At 42.5% G+C, this 25,962-nt stretch overlaps 1 protein-coding gene across 6 annotated transcripts in view; it reads left to right on the top strand.

Moving 5' to 3' along the window:
- Positions 1-25,962, top strand: part of ANK2 (ankyrin 2) — a 142,135-nt gene that overhangs the window by 105,507 nt on the left and 10,666 nt on the right. For 4 of the 6 annotated variants that reach the window (XM_029965932.1, XM_029965933.1, XM_029965934.1 and 1 more), the window contains 15 exons: positions 68-292; positions 1,716-1,814; positions 3,027-3,181; positions 3,959-4,170; positions 5,307-5,511; positions 6,160-6,256; positions 8,599-8,827; positions 9,859-9,984; positions 10,143-10,265; positions 10,802-10,831; positions 12,341-12,362; positions 21,904-21,978; positions 23,022-23,153; positions 23,507-23,653; positions 24,455-24,734. In XM_029965932.1, the coding sequence (XP_029821792.1) occupies positions 68-292; positions 1,716-1,814; positions 3,027-3,181; positions 3,959-4,170; positions 5,307-5,511; positions 6,160-6,256; positions 8,599-8,827; positions 9,859-9,984; positions 10,143-10,265; positions 10,802-10,831; positions 12,341-12,362; positions 21,904-21,978; positions 23,022-23,153; positions 23,507-23,653; positions 24,455-24,734 (2,157 nt within the window). Of the gene's footprint in view, positions 1-67; positions 293-1,715; positions 1,815-3,026; positions 3,182-3,958; positions 4,171-5,306; positions 5,512-6,159; positions 6,257-8,598; positions 8,828-9,858; positions 9,985-10,142; positions 10,266-10,801; positions 10,832-12,340; positions 12,363-14,802; positions 16,759-21,903; positions 21,979-23,021; positions 23,154-23,506; positions 23,654-24,454; positions 24,735-25,962 lie in introns of all 6 variants that reach the window. The other 2 variants (XM_029965930.1, XM_029965935.1) reach the window with 2 other exon arrangements.

The following is a 25,962-nucleotide window of genomic DNA, read 5'->3' as shown; positions in this document are numbered from 1 at the left end:
ATGTGGAACATACCCGTGGAACGTACCGTACGCTCCGTCTCTGACCGGTTTTCCCTGATTTTTGCAGCTTCCTGGTGAGCTTCATGGTGGACGCCCGCGGGGGTGCCATGAGGGGCTGCCGGCACAACGGGCTGCGCATCATCATCCCCCCGCGCAAGTGCACGGCCCCGACGCGCGTCACCTGCCGGCTGGTGAAGCGCCACCGGCTGGCCACCATGCCCCCCATGGTGGAAGGGGAAGGGCTGGCCAGCCGCCTCATCGAAGTGGGACCTTCTGGGGCGCAGTTCCTTGGGTAAGAGGGGGGGAGCGGCCACGCGGCCCGGAGGAAAAACGTTCCCAGCCGCGTTTTCGCGTTTTAAGTTGCACCGGAAGGGTTCCTTTTCTTGAGACGTGAGGTGAAAAAGGCCTTTGTGGCACGGTGGCAGGCAGAAACACAGATCTGTGAAATACAGGTCGGTTGCCACTTAACGAGTTGTGAAGGTTTTACACCTTTTCCTTTCAAAATGGGTATTTTAAGCACTAGCACTAAGGTTAATGTGCTTCTGTGGATATAATTATTACTCAGTGTTGTGTGATATTATAGTGGGAAGAGACTCCCTTAGAACCAGGAAAGGCAGTTCATGCTATATTTAAAAGATGAGTAGCACAGCACTGATCTAAACCCCGACTATGAACCCTGCTACGTACACAGTGGGCTATTTTAGGGACTTCTATTGTGTTATCAGTAATTTGGACTATTAGGGAAACACAGTGCCTTTGATTTTTTCTGGAGTTGAAATTGCTAAACTAAGCAATTGGACAACCCTGGAATTTTCTGGCCATTTCTTTTGTCCTGTGCTGCAAAACCCATAGAAAGGTCAGATTTGTGTCTGCTGCTCAGTTTGTTTCAGCAATTTTCAGCTTTTAAAGCAGCAGTCACTTGCACTTCTAAAAATTTGTTTTGCCAACTGTTCTCCCTGTCAACTGTGGCATCCAGAAGGAAATGATTGAAGGAACCCCTTCTATTACATTCAGAAACTATAAAAGAAGTGACTCTGTAAACAGCAATAGTTTAAATCCATTTGGGAACAACTCAGTTGCTTTAAAATCCTATTATAATAGGCAGTCATCAGAGCTACCATCTTCATTAGTGCTACCACTTATTCTTTTCACATCTTGGTCACCTTAAAGAGAAAGCAGAAAGAAATCTAAAGAGCAGAGGAAATATTGTGCTTTCACATTCAGTCTTCCCATTATCTCTGTCGCACACAAATGGATTTTAAGTATGTCTCCCATTTTTTTTTAATGGTTTCTCTATCTAATGAGAAAGTCTCCCTAAAAGACAAGGCTGTAGCAGAGTTGGTTCATTCTCAGGTCTTTGTGCCCTTCCCGCGAGTGTTTTTCCGGGTGTTGTGCTGGCAGTGAAATCAGAAAATCGCTGTGCAGTTTGCAGAGGTGCATTCTAAGGTCCATCAAGTTCATGGCCAAAGCCAAAGTTCATCAAGTTCCCATCAAGTTCATGGCCAAAGCCCCCATAAAGCAAGACAAGATCCTAAATTCACGAAACTGATTTTGCCGATTTTGGTCACCAAATTGTCACGGCTAGGACGGAACCTTATTTAGTGTACAGCCTAATTCCACTCTGTGCACCAGACAGTGGCACTGGCGTTCTGGCACAAAAAATACATAAAGTTTATTTATGTTCTTTCTTTCACTGCTGCTTTGGATGTACTCAGTAAACTTCATCTGCCTACGGCTCCTCCCCCACTTAATGAGGGAGAAAGCTTGGTCAGCCGAATCCTTCAGCTGGGGCCTCCTGGGACCAAATTCCTTGGGTAGGAGAGACTTGAAACAAATTGATGGATGCTGACCTCCCCATTCTTCTCCTCCTTCTGCAATATGATTTTTTTATTGTCATTATGCCCATGATATTGTCCCTTTCTATCATTTGAAATTTTGTACACTTAACCCTTAGTGGACCATTTTTCAACCTTTGTGATATGTGGTTTTGTTTTGGTGGTATGTTTGTATCTTTTTCTTCGAGTACTGTGGCCTTCATTTTTGTTTTGGCATGAAATCTTCCTAGTTATGTGCTTGATGTCTGTAGCAAAGCAACCTGGATTGGGACAAAAAAAAAAAAGGAATCTACTGTAAATTTCAAGCTGTTTTTTTGTATCAAGGACTGATCAATCAATAAGTTTTAAGTTGGATACCACCAGTGTGATAGAACACATGGCATCTACTATGTACCTGGTAACCTGTGTGAGTCCTCTAATTAGAGAAGTGTTTATACAAATATATTTATATTTTCCTCTCTTATTTCTAAGAGTATGTATGTATATGTGTATCTAAATATAGATATATTATATGTACACATGTGTATATGTGTGTGTATATATATATATATGGGCGCTTATGCTGATACATGTATTGACATGTGCTTGTAAGGCAACAAGGCAAATTCTTATCTCCTATACTGCAATAGCAACCCAGACAATCTCCTCAGACCTCCTCTATCTCTCCCAAGGTGTAAATCAGGAATAAGTTCATTGGAACATATAGAATTATGAAGAAGTAAATTGGTGCAGGACACAGCTGCCCCCTGATAGCAATGAAATTATTCTGATTTGCACTAGTATAAGTGAGATCAGAATTTGTCCCACTATTTCTATATGTTACAGTAGATTCTCTTTGAAATGAAGTTGCACAGGTTAACCCAGACAGTAGTGACAACTAAAACGAGCATGAGTTTTTGATGGATTTGCAAAACAATCACCAAATTTTCAGATAAGCACTATTATCTTACCAAATCTCATTCACACTGTGGAAAGAGGTGAATGCACTTTTTCATCTGTCCTTCAGCACTTACTGGGTCCCTGTAAACATTTAGTTTGTGTTAGTGACCTACTAGTTTAGGATTGTGCCGAAGTGTTCCAGCCAAATAGGTAGAATTCCAGGTCACTTTGTAGCAGACTGAGTAGAGTTGCTGTTAATCCTGTCTCTTCCTCTCTCCCGTGTGCATTTAATGCGCTGTGTTGCCGTGCCAGGCCTGTGATTGTGGAGATCCCCCACTTTGCTGCTCTGCGTGGGAAGGAGAGGGAGCTGGTGATCCTGCGCAGCGAGAACGGGGACAGCTGGAAGGAGCATTTCTGTGAATACACCGAGGATGAGCTGAACGAAATCCTCAATGGGATGGATGAAGGTATCCGGGGGGGACTTGGCTTTTTATCCTGCTCCTGCACTGCTGCTCTAACTGGGGGTAATAGCTTTGACCATTTACTTACTTCCCTTGCCTGGTCTGCTGAAGTCATGGGATGAGACATCTGCCATCACGAAATGGGGAAGAGGTGCTACATTTGTGTTTACTGCTGCTCCTTTTCATGGTGTAAAACAAAAAGTTTCCATAGCAAACATCTTTCCAAAACAAGGCAATTATCGTACTAATCCTTTCCAAGCAGCCCCACGTGTGGGAGGAAATGTCAGTCACGGGTGCTCTTGGTTTCTGAGAGAACAGAATGGCCTTGGGCTGTCTTGGAGCTGCAAAATTTGTTATTTTTTTAGCAAAAAAGCCCAAACAAATACCAAAGTAAACAAGCCACCTCACAGAATTAAAGCCAAACTCATACTTTGATAGTTTTTTGTTTTGAAGTTTCGTTTTCTTCGTGCTGCTTCACGACGTTTTAAATATGTGAAGAAGAAAGGAGCTTGGACAAGTCCCTTGGTGTGTTTGACTGCTTATTTTGGAGATGTCAGCATATTCTGTTGGCTGTCTTAAACTCCCTACAGTTGGTTGGTCAGTCTGTCTGTCCTTTTTCGGATTTCTCCGGTTTAGGTGAACACTGGGGTGTGTTTCCTTTTCGCCCTCGATTTCTAGACTAAAAAACTTTGTGTAAGGTGCATCAAACTGCGAAGAGCTTGACTGCATTTCGAAGGTTCTGTGAATCTCTTGTCTTCTGACCATCTCCTCTTCTGCCCTCAGTACTTGACACTCCAGAGGAGCTGGAGAAGAAGCGGATCTGCCGCATCATCACCCGGGATTTCCCTCAGTACTTCGCGGTGGTGTCCCGGATCAAGCAGGACAGCAACCTCATCGGGCCCGAGGGAGGGGTGCTGAGCAGCACTGTGGTGCCACAAGTGCAGGCAGTCTTCCCAGAAGGGGCTCTAACCAAACGAATCCGCGTTGGCCTCCAGGTACGGTGCAACAATCACAAGGTTTTTAGCGTAAAATCACCTTCTTTGAAGTTCTGGGCCCCTCAGTTTAGGAAGGGTATTGAGGTGCTGGAGAGTGTCCAAAGAAGGGCAATGAGGCTGGGGAAGGGACTGGAGCACAAGTGGTGTGAGGAGAGGCTGAGAGAGCTGGGGTTGCTCAGCCTGGAGAGGAGGAGGCTCAGGGGAGACCTCATCACTCTCTATAACTCCCTGAAAGGAGGGGGAGCCAGCTGGAGGTCGGTCTCTTCTCCCAGGAACCAGCAGTAGGACAAGAGGGCGCAGTCTTGAGCTGTGCCAGGGGAGGTTCAGCTTGGATATTAGGAAGAAGTTATTTACAGAGTAATCAGACACTGGAATGGGTTGCCAAGGAAGTTGGTGGACTCACTGTCCCTGGAGGTTTTTAAGAAGAGCCTGGGTGTGCCATCAGTGCCATGGTCTGGGTGACAAGGTGGTGTTGGGTCATAGGTTGGCCTTGATAATCTCACAGGTCTTTTCCAACCTGGTTGAATCTGTGATTCTGTGAATGGAGAGCAGCATGTCCAGCTTACCGTGTCGTGTCGTATCTTATCTATCTAGTAAAGATAGTAATAATAAAAAAAAAATCCATGCAAAAGTCAAAGCAAGTGGTAAAGCTTTGGGTTTTCCAGTTAATTCAGATTCCTGTCTGTTAACTGTCCATGTAATCTTGGGAAAAGTACCTAATTTTGCTGATGATTATGATATAGTAATAATAATATTATATACTGATAGTGATACACTAGGTCGTAGTTTCTTAAATACTTCTTATGAAAGGCAGCAGAAAAGTAAAAAGTGCTGCACTAATTAAGTCAAATGTATAAGTTCTCAGCATGAAGGGAACCAGCCTAACAATTCACTCCTGAAAGAAAAGGAAGTCTTTTCCCCTTTCTCCATCTCGTCCTCTTCATGCTTGCATCCCCAATTTACTTTGACCAGGAGACTGTGCTTGTTGGGACTGGCTGAGTAGCACACTTTTAAAACAGCTCTGAGCTTGTTGTAAGGGGAAAAAAAGGTATACGATACGCAGACCCAGTTGTTTACAAACTCACTGCACTGTTTTCAAGTAACCATTCTGTTATTTTTCCCGTTGCTCTGGCAAGGCTCAACCTATGCACACTGAACTTACAAAGAAGATTTTAGGCAACAAGGCCACCTTCAGCCCCATCGTCACGCTGGAGCCCAGGAGGAGGAAGTTCCACAAACCCATCACGATGACGATTCCCGTCCCCAAGGCCTCCAGCGATGGGATCATGAATGGCTACGGAGGCGACACGCCCACTCTGAGGTTACTATGCAGCATAACAGGTAGGATGCCAATGCTGGAGCTTGCCATGTGCATCTTGAATCTGTCACTCCTCGTGGGCTGGAAAATGTTTTAAGCTGATTACACACATGGGAAGCTCGGAGAAAACCTGACTGGGATGAGAAACTGTGAAAATGAACTACTTTGCAAACAATTATTTTTAAGCAGAAATAACATTTGTTGTTTGGACTAACAAGAGATGTGTAATATAATCTTAGACTCGAGGTTTGGTGGGGTTTTTTTGCATTTTCCTTACAGTTTGTGTCTTGAAAACCAACATACCTCTGCCTGGCAGAGTAAGTGTGGTTCAGACTTAATGTTGCACTACACTCAAGTGAAAAATAATGGAGTTAAACACTTAGTGCTTGCTATAACTCCAAAGTGACCAGTGCCTCATTCAGTCTCACTTAAGAGGCAGAAATGAGCTGCATGCATTTAATTTAATAAATTAATTTAATCATGTTTAATTTAACTCCTCCGATCCTACCAGCATTGGTGGAATAAGATGGAGGAGAAGGCATGTCTGGGATTATTACTGATTTCATAGCAATTAAAAACTCAGAAGAATTTAAAATATTTCTTAGAAGCAAAAGAGTTGCAGACTTGCTTGGTTTTAATTTAATATTTTTTTAAAATCTCTCTCTCTTCAGGAGGAACCACCCCAGCCCAATGGGAAGACATTACTGGGACAACACCACTGACATTTGTTAATGAATGTGTTTCCTTCACAACAAATGTGTCTGCCAGGTACCTACACAACCAAACATGAGTTTTACAGTGATACTTTCAAGTGCACGTCTTTTTTTCCCAACAGATATTTCCTTTAAACTATTTTAGTTTATATAGTAGAAGGAACAGAGATACTTATTATTATACAAATTTCCATGGAAATAGGAATCCTTTGTTTGGGTACCTCATTGTACATCTTAGAAGAGATATTACTTCCAGAATATCCAAAAACTGAGAAGTCATGCAGGAAGACCTGTATGTGTACAAAACTGGGGTCTAGAAGCATCTCTTCCAACCGTTTGTTCCTGGGACAAGGTTCAACTGCTTTCTTCCTGAAAACAGAATTTTGTATTAAAATAATAATAATAATACATATATATGTATGTATTTTTGTTTGTACACTGACCAATATTTATATCACAGAAATGCACAGAAATGTCCTCCCCTGCAACAGGAGATGGAATCCATGATCTGGAAAGTGTTCCGTTTAGGGAGTGTGGTTTAGCAAACAAAAATCTTGGATAACCTGCCCGTGAAATTCAGTGCCAACCTTGAGTGTCCAGGGCAGTTATTACTATTAGATTAGATTTGTTATATGGTGAAATAAGGTATTGAGTGTTAAAATGAGATCAGCTCTTGCAGTCCAACCCCCAGTTTAATGTTAGGCAAAATAAAGTATTATTTTTTTATACTTTCTCAGTTCAGAAAGGGCTTTTTGTTCCCATTAAGCTGGATGCTTTGCTGATGTACATTCCTTTTTGGTTCAGGTCAACATTTTACTGTAACAGCAGTGGCCACAAGAGGGAGATCTTACAGTGTGTTTAACTCTCAGTCTGTGTAAAGGGCGAAATTAAAGCTGAATTAAAGGTTAATTTAAGAACCATATGTGGAAACTAGATGCAGAGTTTGAGAGGTCCAAGTCCCTGAAACTGTGAAGTCCCCAGCAAGGCTACATGTGAAATACAACCAGAATGAGGGTGACAGTTTATGAATCTACAGCCCCTATTTAGAGTGGATCTTTCCTAATCCTGATGATGACATGAAAACTGATTGCTGTTGTTAATGTTGTGTGATACAGGCAGGGTCCCATGTAGAGATTTTAAGGGGTTCTACCTTTTCTTTGTAAATGAAATGAATGTTCAACTGACTCCTTTCACTCAAACGTGACTTTGAATGTTGGTAAAGTTAGAAAATGGGATTTTTCATGGATTTGGAGTCAGGGAAATAATTACTTTCTTTGCCAAAGGACAAGCTAACCGTAATTTTTTTCACTTGTGCCCTGGTCTAAAAGTGCTGCTGTCCTTTTGCCTTGCCAAGAATGGGCTGATTTCTGACTGTTTGCTATTCACAGTAATTTTTTCTGTCTAGCTAAATCATTAATGATGGACAAAAATTTTCCCATTCACAAGACTTAACATTGTCCAAAATGAGCTTGGGAAAGAGATGCATTTGTCATGTGAATCACACTGCAGACTTGGAGGCCTGGCTGTTGTTTTCCATTTCCTGAGCTGCAGCTTTTTAAAAAATTGTCTCTGTTTGGGCTTTTTAGCCCCTGGTGTATGACAGCAAATCATTGAGGCATCTGGTGGTTTCTCAGAGGATGTAGCCTCTCCAGTTTGAGTCCAGCACAGCATAGTTCTCCCACACAGGAAAAGGAAAGTATCAGTGTGCAGATCCTTTCTGTGCCACACATGCTTTCTCTCCTTCAAATGTCATCAGCTTGTTTTTTTTTTTGACCGATGTGTTTGTTAAATGTTCTGAAGAGCAGCACAGCACAAAATTCACTGTTATTCAGCTGCAGATGAGTAAGCCCAGGGCAGTCACGCTGAGAAGGTGTGCTTTGGGGTTGTAATGCCATGTAATCCACAGTAAGGAATAAGCCCCCTGTAGATTAGATCAGCTTTTGAGCTGTCTTTGACCTCTCCCAACTTCCGTCTCCATCCTACGGGTATGAAACTCGAGCGTGATTTCCACCCACACAGTGGATTTCATGTAGAAGAAATGTCATCGGCTCCGCAGAGAAACCAAAGGGATGGCTGGGAAAGCAGGCAGCACATGTTACTCCCTGGAAAATACTTGGTGATTAAACTCACATGAGAATAATTTCTGACATTGCACGCAGGACGAGATCATTTACATGGACCTAAAGACCTCCAGGTTTTGATATTGTATATAAGGAATGTGCTGTTATCCTTTAAGTTAGATGGGGGACAAAAAACAAGCGTGACAATTCTTTTTTTGTGACTTGTTATCTACAATTGCTGGGCTTACCAGCTAATGCTGCCAGGCTGGGGAAACATATAATTTTCTTTCTTAAATCTTTCTGTGCCGATTACCTGACTCTTCGTTTTCCTTTACAGGTTTTGGTTGATAGACTGTCGACAGACACAAGAATCTGTTACTTTTGCTTCCCAAGTGTACAGAGAGATTATCTGTGTCCCCTACATGGCCAAATTTGTGGTGTTTGCCAAATCCCACGATCCCATCGAAGCGCGGTTAAGGTGTTTCTGCATGACGGATGACAAGGTGGATAAAACTCTAGAACAACAGGAAAATTTTGCTGAGGTTGCCAGAAGCAGGGATGTAGAGGTACTGTACAGGACTCTTTTCCTCTATTTTGTAGTGTATGCTTTTAAAGTAATATTTTCTGCCTTCTATCTGCTGCAAGTACTGCAAAATAACTGCCAACAACTACTGTCGTGAGGCAGGATCAACTGTAGTGATAAGATGGACACTTGGACTTTAGTCAGATATATGGGAAAAGTAGTGATGAAACACTATTCCCATTGGGAAGCTGCTGAACTTTAGCCCACAGGGCTAAAGGGGGATAGTCGGAGCCAAAAAGCAAATGTAAATCCCAGTTTCCAGTAACTCCTAAATCCATATCACTAACCAAAAAGGCAGTTTGACAGTAGTCATGTTTTGTCAGCACCTTTACGTACCAAGAAGTTGAGGTAGCAAGTTTGATTAATATTCTGCTTTACAAAAATAAAATTAAATCTGCTGCTGAACAGGCAAAAGCTTTCCAGGAAATTGCCTGCTGAATGCAGTTTTTCTGGCTCTGTCAGCTTCCTCAGAAGGGATAACAGATTGGAAGTGCTTTAACTTACAGGCATGGCACATTCCTCTGCTTAGTTCAGCCTCTTTTCCTTGAGAATCCCACGTTTAAAAAAATCTGTCCTCGCTGTTCCTGAAGCTCTGACAGGCATTTCTTGTGCAAAGCAGGTAAATGAAATAAGGATTATCAAACTGCCAAGGCTAAATTTCTGGGAAGTAAGGATGAGACATTAATGTGTTGTCAGGCTGAAGGCAACATCTCCCAGACTGCTAATCTGATATTTAAACACGGGGGAACCCATAAAAGCACAATCTGAAGATGTAACAGTACCATTATATAGGGATTTAAGATAGATATTTACCTGAGACCTGACTTTGAAAAGTTCTAGGCCTTTACAAATCCACAAATAAATAGAAATCTACTGAGAAACACTGCCTTTGACTTTGGATTTGATTGCTGAAGAAAGTACTTCTCTGCCTGTGATTTCTTCTGTAAGAAGAAATCCTAACCACCTAATCACTGTGATTAATTGCTGCTTTACTGCTTTTTCCCTTTCCAACAGGTATTAGAAGGAAAACCCATCTACGTTGACTGCTTTGGCAATTTGGTGCCTCTCACAAAGAGTGGGCAACATCATATATTCAGCTTTTTTGCCTTCAAAGAGAATAGACTTCCTCTATTTGTTAAGGTAATGTTAATGACTCCTTTTTTGGATATTTCAAGTTATTGTTTCACCATGTTTTTTGCAAACAAAGAAAAAAAAATCAAATCAGCTAAATTCCCAACTATAACTCGATTTTGTCCCTGGACTGTTCCATTTAAAAAGATGTATTTTTGCTCTGGCAGGTGCGAGATACCACTCAAGAACCCTGTGGACGACTATCTTTCATGAAGGAGCCAAAATCTACAAGGGGCCTCGTTCACCAAGCCATATGTAATTTAAACATCACTTTACCCATTTACACAAAGGTACTGTGAAATTACACTGATCTCTAGTCATCAGCATTATAATACAAACAAGAAAGGAGGAGGAGGAGGAGGGCAAAACACAGTTCAAGTTTCGTGGTCAGGGATTTTAAAGAGGAGTAAAGTATAATCCTTATTATAACATTTTTGTGTGCTTTTAAAACAGCACATCTCAACATATTTTAACTTTGAATGGGTAATGTTCTTAACTATTTTAAGTACTTATTCATGCTAATTTATAGAGAAAAAGCATGTATATATTTACAGTTTTGGTACAAATAAGGATCACTAGAAGTCTAACACCCAGAAACAACTTTTCTGTTTGTATTTTGCTCAGTTCTGTAGCCCTTTGTGTTTTAAACTGACAGTTCAGTTTTGCTGCTTTTTGACATAAGAAATCAATTGCAGAAACGTTCTGCATTTTCGTCTTTTCTGTTAAATGTTGTCAGAAGTTACTTTTTCCTACTCTCTCCTAAAAAAGTTACATTTTGCCTGCTGTTTTCCCCTTCTCTTTTCACATGGCAATTTGGAACTGAAAGGAATCAGATTCAGATCAAGAACCAGAAGAGGTAATGTTGCTAAATCAGCATGTTCGTGCCTACTCACACCACTCAAACACAACTAGCAGACACAACTTGGAAGATTAAATCTGTAGTAAAACAGGCACATTCATCCTTAGCTCAGTGCTACAAACACAAAAAGGAGGAGTGCAATTCAAGGCTCTTGGACAGGCTCACTTTTACAATGTACAGAGTTTAACTTGCCCCGTGTCAAAATTAGAAATCTTCTGCATTTATAACATCCAGCACAAAGTCAGTGTTAACTCAGAAGTCACAAGTAAGTTTACCTGGAGTATAAGGTTTAGAATTTTCATCTTCAGCATAAACTAAATGGCACCAACTCCCCTCTGTGCTCCCAGCCCTGTTCTGGCAGTTGTGGATGTTCCTTAAGGTCTGAATGGGTAACATTAGAAAAGCATCCCCACATTTTGATGATGTTCAGGTGTTGGAAAGAAGAGGGATAATAACCAACCAGCTCCCCAAAGCAGATGGACATCTTTTCCATCGGTGCAGAACAGAGTTCAGCAGTTCTGTGGCATGGATTGCAGTTTCCTATTATCATTATAGAGGAATTTACCACTCCTGTGGTAAATATGACTTCTATTTGTGTGTAAGAAACTAAAGCACAAAAAGACAAGCCCGTTGGTGGCTAAAACCGCCTCCCATTTTAAATTATTTTTGGTTGACTTTATTATTTTTTATGTTAATAATACTTACTAGTATGCTGACATAATGCTGATCTGGAAGAACATAAAGTAAGAGAAATTAAAGGATCCCAGGTTACCATGTAGGGTGACCTGTGCATCAGAGGAATGCAGACTATTATGGATCCATAACACACACTGCTGAGTGTAAAATTTAATTTTGTGAGCCTAAGCACTGCAAGGCATGTACAGACATGCACGTATGGCCAGTGATTTACTTCTGTTTGTTGTCAGTTTATGGAAAAGCAAAGATTTACTCACATCATAACTGAGCCAGTGTATTGCGTTTATCTTTATCAAGAATATTTTCAAACAACTACAACGTTTTCAACACTCCACAAAAAAACTTGGGGGCCTTAACACACACGATATCTTGTACTTGCAGTACTGCACAGCTGATTTCCATTCCCCACGGTCATCCTACCCCCACCACGAGTTTGTACAGCAAACTGAGTGTTTAATGCTACTTCTAAATTTGGGTGCTTTTGCATGGCCAAATTTACCCGACATGTGCTTGTGTGGACAAATGCTGGCAGAACTGAAATAAACTCAAATCGCAAGGCAACCTCAAAAATTTGCTTCTTCAATTTTCATAGTCTCACTGTGCATTTTGTTTCATGTGGTTTTTTTGGCAAGGTTTATGTTTTCTTTCACTAAAGAAATTAAGCTATGCTTTTGCTGTTACTGTAAATACATTCTTGGTTCCATATAAGTCCGTGAATCTGTGTGTCTCCATACATCTAGTGGATTTAACTTCACTTCCATGTATAATTTGATTTGAACTTCTAAATTTCCCCCTTTTTTCCCCTTCCAGGTTGACATGACGTCAGAAAAAAGTAAGATTTTCTTTTTTTTGACTTGAAAGTGTTATAATGCAGTTCGTATGAAAGACGGTTTAAGAGTAAACATGAGCATGAAAGAGAGCTAAGTTTTTAACTGCTGTTGCTAATAACATCAATACTTTAATAGAAAACAACTTATTATCGAAGCAGCTATCCAATTAAATACATTTTAACGTATAAATTAACAATTTAAAACCGTTCATCTAAGCATTTACTTTCCTTTGACATCCCTAGTGATCCTGCTATTGCTATTTTGCTTGTATGGATGCTCATCCCTCCATTTTTTTTGTTTTCTCCACTTGTCGACACCCATCCTCGCCTCATACTTGAGACAGAGGACAGTATCACTTTTAATGAAAACTTAGTGAAGGCTCCCGTGTATTCCATGGATCTCATGGAATACAAGCGTGCCAAAAAGCGATACTGTCCAAAGTAACCAGGCTGTTTAACCCTCCCCGCCCTCCCTACCCTGTACTGTGGTGAAATATGGCTGGAAATGTGACATTAAAGCTTGGCACAGCACGTGTACCCCTTGTACCTCCGGAATCAAGCTGTTACTGTTAGAAACTGAGGGCGAGGGGGTCACTGAGTTCTCCTTGGGAGAAGATGCAAATCAAACAAATACCTACACGGACTAAAGAGAGTCTCTAACGAGAGCTGCTTCCAATTGAGCCATTTCTTGGATCTGTTTAGGGAAAGAATGACATCTGTTTTGTTTCCAGTTTAAAGTGCCACATCTTGCGTTGTTCCACCGCTGCTTCCTCACCACCAGCTCCCCAGGCCACAGAGAAGCCCTTTATTTCCCACAGGAGCCGCTTTGCTTCCAGCTAATTAACTTGCTTCTTTGACCAGTGGGACAGTCATGCATTTGATATTGATGAAAATATATATTACAAGTCTGTGAAGCTACTGACCAGCATTTCAGTGTGTGCTGGACAGTTCACACCAAAACAGTGGCACAAAAAGGCCACATTTTCAGCACCATAATGCCCCTCATTGACCTGATTGTAATTAATGTACACCACAGACTTTTAGCATTCGCTACACCCAGGAGAACAGTGTAGCAAAACAGCTGTTTTTTACAGATAAATACAGCTACTTATGTATTGCTTAGGTTCTCCTTATTTGCATTAGAGCTTTGGCTTTAAGTCTGGAGTGCCGAAATGTGCAGTTCCATGTGACGTGCTACCTTTAAAGGGAAATAATGTCCAGTTGTAATTCCTAAGCATTGTGTTCTGTTCGTAACTTGCTTCAGTCCTCCACCGTTTCATTCTGTTCAATATCCGTTTCCTACGAGTCCTTGCTGAAAGAAAGAAACATTCCCAGCAGGCAGCTGTGGCATAATGGGAATTTGCTGCAGCCAGCTTCCTGTATCTTGATTGCCAGATTAGACAAATATTTCACCACAGTATGTCTTACAGGATTCTCATGTACCTTTAATTTTTATATGGTTAATTTTTAGAGCTCTTCTTTTTTAACCGAAGCTACAACATCCCCAGCAGCATTTGCAACACCTTTGCTTTGCATGGAAATAACTTGCCTTACATGAATTGTACGTATGTGTCTAGTGTGACTGTCTCTGATTTTGGGTTGCCATACATTACATTTTTTAAAACTCTGAAATCACTTCTAAGTTGATTCACAGTTTTTTCCTATTCTCTCTCCTTTTCTTCTCTGTCTTCTCTTTCCTCAGTCAGTTCATTAGTTGTCAATGAGGATGTTCCAAGGAAAGGACCATGCCTCTTAAAACAAAAGACTGTTTGTTTCATTGTGTAGGTGTGAAATCCCCTTAGATGAAATGCCGGTTTGCAGCTGATTCAGATCTCTACGTATTTGGTCATATTTTAGATTACTGCAGAATTACTTTTCACCTTTTATTTTGGTCATTAAGAAAAACAAAACCGTTAACCCGATGTTACTCTGACAGTTTGCTAACACTGGCTTTCTCTTAGAGGAAATCGACTTTCAATCAGTTCTAATGCTTTCCCCCTTTTTTCTTGTTTTTTCTTTTTATTTGAACATTGATCTGTAACATCTGAACAATCTTGAGATGCCTCTCTTTGTGTAACTTCACTGTGTTTCTTCTGGTTTTGGTTTGAAATTTCGTTGTTGTTGTTTTGGTTTCTTTTTAGTGGTGTCCTGATTTGGTTTGTTCCAGCTTTGATACTGTATGTGTGGTTGTGCTCTAGCGATAAAGTGAAGCAAGTTATTTCCTGCCATTTTCCTTTTCAGTTGTTTTTTTTTTTTTTTTCCTCCCCCGTTAGCTTTGCTTTGCTCTTGTACCCTCAGATCTTGTGGATCCATCATTCCCGGCCCATTTTGTTGACTTTCCCACCACTGCAACCAAAGACTGTCATTTTCAGTCCTGATTACATTTTCCAATCTCTATTTTTGATTTCCACTTTACTTTCAATGTTTTTCATTCGCATCAAAGATGACGAGACAGAGTCTACAGAAACATCTATCCTGAAAAGCCATCTGGTTAATGAAGTCCCTGTACTAGCCAGTCCAGACCTGTTGTCTGAAGTTTCTGAGATGAAACAAGATTTGATCAAAATGACTGCCATCCTGACAACTGACCCTTCTGATAAATCAGGCTCCATTAAAGTGAAAGATCTTGGAAAACCTGCTGAGGAAGAGCCAGGAGAGCCTTTCGAAATAGTTGAAAGAGTGAAAGAGGACTTAGAAAAAGTAAATGAAATTCTGAGAGGGGGATCCTATACCAGAGAAGAACATGTTTTGCAGAAGTCCCTTTCCAAACAAGAACCTGTAGAAGAAGAATGGATCATTGTCAGCGATGAGGAAATCGAAGAGGCCAGAAGAAATGCTCCCTCAGAAGTCACGGAGCCAGCCGGTGTAGATGTCAGGGTAGACAAAGGGACAGCAAAAAAGGGGAAGCCAGGCACAGCAGGAAAGGTAGAGGATTTAAAAACACACGTTTCTCTTCCTGAGGTACAGCCACGAGCCTTGCAAGAGGGCTTAGTAGAAGAGAAGGTTGAAGCTGCAGTAATAAGCAGGGATTCTGAAAAAGGAGGAAAAGAATCTCCAAAAACTGGAAAGGAGCAACAGAAGGCGACCTCAGAAGTTAAAAAGCCCATCAGGACAAAACTAAAAGAGAAACCAAAGCCAAAGGAAGGCAAGGCGCAGAGCAGCGGAGAAAAGCTGAGACTACCAAAGCTCACTGCAGATGAGTCGCAGGGCGGGGAACCTGGCCTAAAGGTGACAGCTGCTCCAGAGGCTAAAGCCGTGTCCCCTGTTATAGAGGACACTCCCATTGGCTCCATAAAAGATAAAGTGAAAGCTCTTCAGAAACGAGTGGAAGACGAGCAAAAAGTCCGGTCCAAACTACCCGTCAGAGTTCAAGCAAAAGAAAGCCCTGCCGAGAAAGCACCTAAGAAACCAGCACAAGTCAAGAAACCAGTAGCACACAAAGCCCAACCGCCCGTCTCGCCTTCTTCTAAGACCGAGAGACTCGAAGAGACCATGTCAGTTCGTGAGCTGATGAAAGCCTTCCAGTCAGGGCAAGACCCATCCAAGAACATATCTGGCCTGTTTGAGCACAAGTCTGTCAAACAGAAGCAACAGACCCCTGAGAAGGAGACAACTCGGAGGAAAACAACTCCTTCGCAGAGCGAAACGAGGCGAGTCGCAAGCCTCAAGACAGACAAACAGAAGGACAAGCCGAGCCCGGTGTCAAAAGCAGAGAAAGAGCCGCAACCTAAAAAAGGCAAAACGCAAATTTCTACCACCGAAACCACCAAGAAAGCTGGTGGTAAAGACCAGGCGAAAGAGCAGAGCAGCAGGAAGCCAGTGGAACCTCTCCCTCCTGTAGCAGTTGATGCAAGTGCGAAAGAAATGGCATCTGGGAAGGGCAGGCCTTCTGATGACCAAGGAGATCCTGACTTCCAGATCAGCCCTGACAGGAAAACCTCAACAGACTTTTCTGACGTCATTAAAGAAGAACTGGAGGATAATGACAAATACCAACAGTTCCGACACCTCTCGGTGACAGAGGAGGGAGAACTTAACTTGGAGCAAGTACTGACCAGTCCTTTTGGTGTTGCTTTTCCCACAGAGGATGGGAAAGATGGATTCCTTCCCGCTCTTTCTCTGCAAAGTGGTGCTTTTGATGGGAGCTCAGAGAGCCTTAAACACGAAGGTGTGGCTGACTCTCCAGGCAGTCTACTTGACGGAACCCCTCAGATCAGCTCTGAGGAAAGTTACAAGCATGAGGGTCTTGCAGAGACTCCAGAAACGAGCCCAGAAAGCCTTTCATTCTCGCCAAAGAAAACTGATGGGCCAACTGAGGAAGCTAAAGGAGCGGCTAGAGCACACACAACAGCTGAAACATGCTCTCCGAAGGAAGTCTCCTCAAAGGAAGATGAAAAAGGTATTACTGAGAGACAGCTAGATGCTGTTACTGAGACTAGTAAGTCTCATTCTGACCATTTATCAGAAGAGCGTGTACCTACAGCCTCTGAAGAAGAGGCTGATAAACTTAAAGAAAGTAGCTCAGCTTCCATTATGAAAGATATTAGCAGGGATAAAGAATCCAGAACCACTGCACATTTCACTAAGTCTTCTGAAACACATGACACTGCTTTAGAGAAAGAAAAAGATATAACCTGTGAACGCCGCGTTGCAGTTAGAAGTCCCCAGAAATTGGAACTTTCACTTGCTAGCCATGATAGTGAAGGCTTTAGCCCAGTTGCAGATGACTCTTTGACTATAAGTCATAAAGACTCCCTGGAAGCAAGCCCAGTGCTAGAAGATAACTCATCACACAAAACACCCGACTCTTTGGAGCCCAGTCCTATGAAAGAGTCTCCCTGCCGTGATTCCCTTGAAAGCAGCCCCGTAGAACCAACAGTGAAGGCTTGTATTTTGGGGCAGGGTCCTCTGCAGCCTGTTCTTAGCAAAGGAGAAGGCTGCCCAGAGCTGGCATCCGTGCGTTCCAGGATTCTCCGTGACCCCGAGGGAAGTGCCGATGATGACAGTCTAGAGCAAACGTCCCTCATGGAGAGTTCGGGGAAAAGTCCCGTTTCACCCGAGACTCCCAGTTCAGAAGAAATTAGCTACGAAATCACACCTAAAACGGCAGACTTGCAGTCACTGTCAAACATACCGAAGTCGGCCACGATCCCTGAAGTCAACGAAGAGCCAGAGGATGACTCGGAAAGCGAACCGAAGAAGAGATTCACCCCTGAAGAGGAGATGTTTAAAATGGTGACCAAAATCAAAATGTTTGATGAATTGGAACAAGAAGCAAAGCAGAAGAGAGGTTACAAAAAGAATCGTAAGCAAGATGAATCTTGTGTGGTTGCCAGCTCGGAAGCTCCATGTGAAACTGAAACAGCAGAGCCAACGGTTGTAGTAGAAAAAGACGTACCTACAGTAGTTACACCTGCAGCTGAATCTAGGAAAAGCTCTTCCTCTTCGGAAAGCGAGCCAGAATTAACCCGGCTCAAAAAAGAAGCCGACTCAGGCCTCTTAATGGAGCCTGTGATCCGAGTGCAGCCACCCTCACCTTTACCGTCCAGTGTGGACTCCAGCTCCAGCCCCGACGAAGCAGGTTTCCAACCCATTGATTCCCAGCAATGCTCTGTCGGGATGGGCACAGTTAAAACAGAAGGCAAAGGTGACAAAGAGGAACCGCTTATCCTTGGGCGCAGCTGTGAGGTTTCCACGGGAGAATCAGGCACTTGTCATTCTGATGGTTGCACTGAATCTAAATGTTGTGGCAGTACAGGTGACTGTGAGACAGTCACACGACCTGGGGGTGCTCTCTGTCACTCCGTTGGTGACAGTCCTCAGAAAGAAGTTCACGCTGAGTCTTCGTTAACACTCGAGCAATGCGAGGCTACCGAAAAGGATGTCAAACCCGCGGCAGCATTACACAGAGATCTCATTTCTACAGGAGCTGTGTCAGAGAGGGCAGGGGGCCTTTCTTGTGGGCATGGTAGCACCCAGTACTCTGTACCACGAGATGGCAAACTGGCTGAGGATGATGCCACTGACCATTCTGCTTTGGGAAGGGATTTGGGAAAAGCAGATACAGGTTTCGAAACATCTCAAAGAGATAGTCCTGCTGAGGAACCATTACCAGAGTATCCATCCCTTACCACTGAAACAGTGGAACTTGACAGTTGTGTAGCAGATGCCACTGACAGTAGTGCTCCATATATAGTGAGCCCTTATGAAAACGTGTCTTCTGGACATTTCTTTATTGACTCTGAAAGTGAGGTAGGATCTGGTAGAAGTCTGCACTCTAGGGAAACCTATTCTCTTGCAGAAGGGAAAGATCAGACGAGTGAAGCTTTACTTAGCAGAGACACAGGCAGTGAGTATTGCTCTTCAGAGGAAGTGTATATGGAAATAGAGCCCAAACCAGAGCATGGATTTCAGACCACGTCACAAGGGTCTTTGTCCTCAGATTCCACGCAATTAGCTGAATCTGCCCTTGAGGATATAAGAGATGAAACGGAGACATTGATGGGTCACGTTGTCATCACTAGAACCGATGTGGATTCTGACATGTGGAGCGAAATACGTGAAGACGATGAAGCTTTTGAAGCTCGGGTGAAAGAAGAGGAACAAAAGATATTTGGGTTGATGGTAGACAGGCGATCGCAAGGCACAACCCCTGACACGACACCGGCCAGGACACCCACTGAAGAAGGGACGCCACTCAGCGAACAAAACCCTTTTCTTTTTCAGGAAGGCAAGTTGTTTGAGATGACTAGAAGTGGAGCCATTGACATGACCAAAAGGAACTACCCAGATGAAAGCTTTCACTTCTTCCAGGGTGGGCAGGAACCTCAGGAAGAAGTTTCATTATCTGAAGAAGTGAAAGAAGCAGCAGAGGAGGAATCTTCGAAGCTGGAGGGCTCGCTGAACCCATTTGCACCTTCAGAATCAGAGGAGTCAGATACACCAGAAAAAGACACAGTGAAATATTCACCCCCGTCACCCGAGTCTAGTGATAAATCAGAAGAAATCACAGGTGAAGGTGTCAGCACAGGCACCTCAAAAGCAGATCTTAAATCCAGAATTCCAATTAAAATGGGTATTTCAGCTTCTTCAAAATCACCAAAGAAAGAAACTGCTGCCTCTGAAGCTGAGCCCCTCTCCAGAACGGAGACTGACACGGTCGATAGCAGTCAGGTGCCTTGCCCCATCTCTCCTGAGCAGTGTGCGGTAGAAGATGAATTAGATTTTTCCAAAGTCACCAGATCAGTTAGTTCCGAACAGGGTGAGGAGTCCCCGGACTCTTCCCCAGAGGAACAGAGATCTGTGATTGAAATCCCCACTGCTCTAATGGAGAGCGTGCCTTCTTGTGAAAGCAAATCCAAAATCCCCGTCCGAACAGCTGCCGCCGCATCGCAATCCTCGCAACAGTCAGAAAACGAGAGCCTTTCCCCGGACGACTTCCTAGACAGTTCGCAGTGTGAAGGAAAAGATGAGCAAGCAAAACCAAAGTCTAAAATTCCTGTCAAATCCGCTTCCCAAAAAGCCGAACCACAGTACACCTATGCGGACGCGTCTGCCCGCAAGCTGGAGTCCCCCAAAGCTCTTGACGTGACGAGCGCTGTACCTGCGAAACAAGATAACCGGAGTAAATCGGAATCTGACGCGAGTAGTCCCGTGGACCCAAAGGCTAAGCGTTCAGTCAAAGCTAGGAGTTATGCTGAGGTGGAAGCAGAGACCAGAGAGAGGGAGAGCGAGATGAAGTTTGAGCTAGACTCAGATGAGGCAGCAACAGCAAGATCGAAGGTATTTTCATCGCGGTTGCCAGTTAAAAACAGAAGCACTACAGGCTCCCGCGGTGCTTTTAGTCCCACAAAAGAAAGTAAGGACCATTTTTTTGATCTTTACAAAAACTCCATAGAGTTCTTTGAAGAAATTAGTGATGAAGCTTCTAAATTAGTGGAAAGACTCACGCAGTCAGAGAGAGAACAAGAATTAGTTTCAGATGATGAAAGCAGTAGCGCCCTAGAAGTTTCAGTTATTGAAAATGTGCCATCCAGTGAGACTCAGCAGTCAGTTCCTGAAGACATCTTTGACACCAGACCCATTTGGGATGAGTCTGTAGAGACTCAGATTGAACGTATCCCTGACGAAAATGTCCATGACCATGCTGAAGGTATTTGCCAACGACTGGGATTCCCTGTGCGACGCATGTCATGAATTAAACTTTTTTGTTTTCTGTTTCCTTTGGGGTGTGTGTGTGCGTGTGTTTGTGTACGGGTGTAACACGTGTGGCATTTTCTTTTCAGCTTTTGGTGGTTAGTTGTGCATTTGTTTTTTTTTTCCCCCTGTGAGCCGTGTTTGGTTTTTTTTTATGTGTTGTGTCTGTGTTCTTGTCTGTGAACCGATCTCAAGATTGCAAACCATAAGTGCTTGTGGGAAGTGTTGCCTTAAGAAACAAAAACACTTCTAAAAATACCTATTGTTTTGCCATTAAAGCTATTGCTTAGGTCATGCACGTTTTGGCTTTTGACTTTCCCTGGCTCTGTTACTAACTATTAACGTTTACTAATAATAAAATATTTGGGCATCGATTGCAAGCGAGACGGGCAAATTCTTTCGAGTTGTTACACAAAGAGATCTGCAGAAGTTTTAAAGAATTTAGCTTTTCATGTTCCTTTTTTGGATGATCTGTGTCTCAAGAAAGCTCTGAGTCACCGGTAATTTTAGTACAAGTTTTCTGGGGTTCGGTTTTCCTCTCGCCTACTTGTGTACTCCTGCTGAGCCGCCACAGTGGAAATCCAGGAGCTGAAATGACACGTGCATGTATCGTGAACCCTAAGCAATGTCCTGGTTCTGAGGTATCACAGTCTGTGCGTGCCTTCAGGGAAAATCAAAACTCAAACTCTGCCATCCTCAAATTAGCTGTGGGGATGGGAGGAGCTGTCAGTCTGACCCTTAGCTGAATAAACGAAGACTGACGAATGACCACCTGATTTTTCCTTGCCTTCGTTGTGAGTACTTTGTCTCACTCCCTAGTCTGAAGAGTCAAAGACACTTAAATTAACAGTGTCTCAAATACAGACCATATTCCAAAGTGCTATATGGACTGTTTGAACAGAACTTTCACTGCTATAGAAAGAACGTAATCAGAAGCACCGGTCCCAATGAATTCTTCAACCCTGGCATTTACTAAGGAGGCATGGAAAATTATGGCTCTCAACCTAGATAAAGTCTTCAATTTAATGTCAGAATGAAGTTTTAGAAAAAAGTGCTTGGCCCAGATAGTCACAGTAGGCGCTTCAGTCCTGGCTTAAACTTTCACTGGAAAGCCTGATTTTCAAATGGAAAATATAGATAGTCCCATGCTTCTTAAAAAAAAAAAAATCAAGCTTTTTGGTTTTATTTTTTAACCTGGGGATTTATAATCCTTGCTCTAGTTATGCAGCCTGTTCGCATTTAGACACAGCAGTTAGAAAAAACAGCGCCTTCCCTTCTTGGACTGTATCACCCGTTGAAACTGGTTTTAACTTGTAAAAGGCAACTTGTAGCTCTCTTTGACCTTTAGATCAGCAGGATGATCAGGAAAGGACAGAGGAAAGACTGGCCCACATCGCTGATCATCTTGGATTCAGCTGGACAGGTAAAATGCACGTCCTCTGCTCTGGAGAAAAAGGACGGTCCGCACTCTTTTCTTGTTTCTTTTCCTGATTATCTAAAAAATGTTTTATGGAAATATTTCATCAGCTTACTGTCTTTGGGTTACTGAAGATTCCTAAAGTGGGTAACGAGGAACTTATTCTTTACCAATCACTTTAGGACTGTGGGTTTAATAGACCTGAGGCAGCGAATGGGACTGGGGACAAGTGAAAGGAACATGGAATGACCTGCAGATATCACTGAAAACCAGCTCCAAGGCTCTTACAAAGAGAAGGAGCTGTGCAGAAATCTCTGTGCTGTGTCAAACTGTGCGGTCTGACAAAAAGAATTGATGCAAAAAATTATGTCAGGTCTGCACTTTTTTTATATCTCTCACTAGAGCAGTATCAGGCTCCTGAAAATAAGCCATGCTCTAGGAGTTAAGGAATAGCTGTATACCAGGGAAAACATTTTAGTTCCTTGATAGTGGAGATTGTGTTCTATACTGTTTTCAGAAGTGCCCTCAGAGTACATGCAAAACATCACTGATACTTTTTTGCTTATGTTGCTCACCTCTTCCTTTCCTGTCCTGTGCTTCAATCCATAGAGTAACTGGGAGGATGGGTCACTCATCCCAACATGGATTTATCCTGAAATCAGTAGGACTTGGACCTGTGCAATGTAACAGATTAGGAATACACTAAAAAATTAATAGACAGCTCTGAAAACAAAACTAGAAAAAAGTGGGTGCTTGTCAGGATAGACATTAATATTCTATGGCGTTATAGGGAGGGCAGATTAATAGACCTCCATAAATAGTCCTTTTTATATTATGGTAAAGATTGCTTCTATTAAAGATTACTTTGTCAAATGTTACTGTGGAGGGTGAAATAGTGGTTGGTTTTTGTTCATCAGAAAGACACCAGTTTCCTGTTTTTTCAGATTTTGGGGTTCAGCTGTAACTCATAGACATTTACTTTTCTGTAAATGAAACGAGTCCAGGGGAGTACTAGATGACCCCTTTACAGAGATGGATTTCTTTTTCAGAGCTAGCAAGAGAACTGGATTTCACAGAAGAGCAAATTCACCAGATCCGAATCGAAAATCCCAATTCACTTCAAGACCAGAGCCACGCACTCCTCAAGTACTGGCTTGAAAGGGATGGGAAACACGCAACAGGTTCGTTTCCATTTGGCATCTGACTGTCTCCTATTTGCTACTTGATTGTGTTGTAATCACAAAGAGGAAATTTGGGCAATATTTTGCCTATGGAAAGAATGAATTATACTTACGGAGTGTTATTTCTAGTATTATCTGTATAACGTGGCAAAATTGTTAAAAGGAAAAATCAATTTTTATAGCAGCCATTCGGTTCTTTTTGGATTTTGCATAGCAATGCTTCCAAATGCATCTGTAATTTATATATGATATTGTATCGGTCGGTATCCCACGTATGCCTTTCACGTGGAAAACAAAGGAGAGGCCATGTTTAATTCTTAACTGAGCTCCACGGTGTTGTTCTGATGCCACAGATACAAATCTTACCCAATGTCTCACGAAAATCAACCGGATGGATATCGTTCACCTCATGGAGACCAGCGGCATCGACTCCACGCAGGTCCACGGCACCCGCACCTACACGGAGATGGAACAGTCCATAGGACTGGACCACAGCGAAGGTAAGTGGCTGCTCAGCCAGTTGGCAGAAGCTTCTGTTTGGAAATGTTTGAGCACTAGAATCCCATTTTGAAAGCACGGGTAGTATGGATGAGTGAATGCAAGCCTGGCATCACACGGGTCACTGTCTCACCAGGGATAAGATCTGCGCTGTAACTGATTCTTAGCAAGCAAATAATGTGCTCAGAGACTTTTGCCTAGTCTATTGGGGTTCTTTTGCTCGTACAAGTACTTTCATGACAATTCAGAAGGTTGTATTAGGATTTGATAGAGATTTGTAAAAGGAAAACTCAAGCATCCAGGGTATTGTTATTCTGCTAGGACATGATTCCGTTTCTTAAGTTTAAAAGTTCGGTGGATTAGATCATTGATTGCAAACTGAAGAAGCACTTCCAAATTATGTGAGTGCAGAAGTGAGTCTTCTGTGTGCTTCATTCAATACTGCTTTGAGATTAGGGGTTGGGGGTGAGTGGGTGTGTTTGTTATGCTTTAAAGCACATAAATGAGCTAGTTCTTGTATCAAATCCTGTTGTGAATCTTCTTGCATACTTTGAGGGTTTCGAGATTAATTAATTTAGTTAAATTTCTGGGTGAACTTTATTTTGTCTGTTACTGTCCAAATTTGGCAATAGTAGTGGTACTCTATTGTTACTTCAGCTACTTAGAGAGGTTATGTCCCGTCACACTCAAGATGTTTAAGAGTTGCAGGTAATGTGTCCCATGCACATTTTGAATGCAGATGGAGCACAAGAGGGAGTTCCTGCCTTCTCGTAATGCCATTTCTCCTCTGTGTTTTGTTGAAGGGTTTTCTGCACTGCAAGAAGAAGTGTACAGCTCAAGACACAAACAGGAACACCACAGAATATCTAAAGACAGTGAGCCAACCGAACACCCTCCTCTCGTCTCTGAGGAAGAAGTGTCTGCCAGTTATTCTCCTTTTCAGGACAGTACTCCCAGGAGCGAGGCAGAGGTATCCATGGCTGAGCTCCTGAGGCAAGCACATAAGGAACAAGTAGAAACCGAATTCTCAGGGAAACCCCAAGACGTGCCAGGAAAACCATCTGCTTCACAACATGAATATTCGTAAGTGTCAAGAGACCAGGGTGAAACCTGGTGGAACAGATTCCCTCTTCTTTGTGTAATAAGAGGATTTTTACAGTTTTCTTTGAAACACAGGAATGCTGTTTCATTTTCCTGCAATTGTGCCCAGGCTTGGTTTTTCAGTCCATGTGAAGGAAGCCTTAAGGCTCAGGAGAGAAAGTCAGTTTGTCACTGTGAACACAAAGCAATAACCAAGTGTAGTGCATATGGAAGAAAAGAGGGTTAATGTAGAGGTGGGGTTGTTTTTTTTTTCCAAACTGTGTATAAGTTTTTGTGTGTTACGTGGGAAGTGATGTTAAACTTAGTGGAATTAACCCTGAATTCTTCTGTGGGGCTCTCAGTGGGGTTGGTGTCGTTTGAAAAGGAACTTGAAACGGATCACATTTATTTATCCACACCATCCCTAATCCTGTGACCATGCTGAGACCTCTCCACTGGGTTGATCAAGTCGATCAATGATTAGCTTTGATGTGGAGATGCAGCTCCAAACAGTCAAAGGGCAGTTGAGTCCAACAGATGGTCTCCTGTGCTCGGGATGTGCTTTACAGCCAGGACAGAGAGAGTGGGAGACAGAAAAGAGTATCTAAGGTAGAAGACTTTTGTTGCACCAATAGGTAAAAATACCAATGCTTCCTAAGGGTTTGCCTGAAGAAATGAATGTTTTTGAGGAATAGAGAAGACATGTGAGACAATATTGCCAATACTACACAAGAGGAGTGATGGCAGGAGAATATCACTACACTGCAGGTCCAAAAATTGGAGGAAAATTGGGCTAGTTTTAAATAGCTTGTAAAGAAGATGTTTTAAGAGGAATTATACAACAATATTGCACATACATATGCTTGAATTAGATGTGCTTCCTTCATATATATATGTTGCATAGTAATGTATGTAATAATAGGTTTCAATAACTTGCAACAGCAGTGAAATCATAGCAGTGTCCAACCGTGAAAATAGAAGTACAATCAACAGCAGATTCTCTACTAAGTTTCTGTTTGGTAAGGCTCTGAAATTCTACATAAAAGTTGGTCTCTCCTCCCCTGCAGCTTTGTAGATTGCAATTAATGTAGTAGTTGCTCCTCATCCATCTTTAGCGATCCAATCTCTTTCCCTAAAATAATAGTAGGTAATATATAGAGTTGTGAGGGCACAGGTGACAGTGAAGCTCGCTGAAATATTTTACAAGTGCCACGTTTTGCAGAAGTGGGTG

This window comes from Manacus vitellinus, unplaced genomic scaffold, assembly GCF_001715985.3.
Source record: "Manacus vitellinus isolate BGI_N305 unplaced genomic scaffold, ASM171598v3 scaffold_125_pilon, whole genome shotgun sequence".
NCBI classification, from domain to species: Eukaryota; Metazoa; Chordata; class Aves; order Passeriformes; family Pipridae; genus Manacus; species Manacus vitellinus.
Note: the sequence above shows the minus strand (reverse complement) of the source record. Positions and strands in the feature narration are given on the sequence as shown.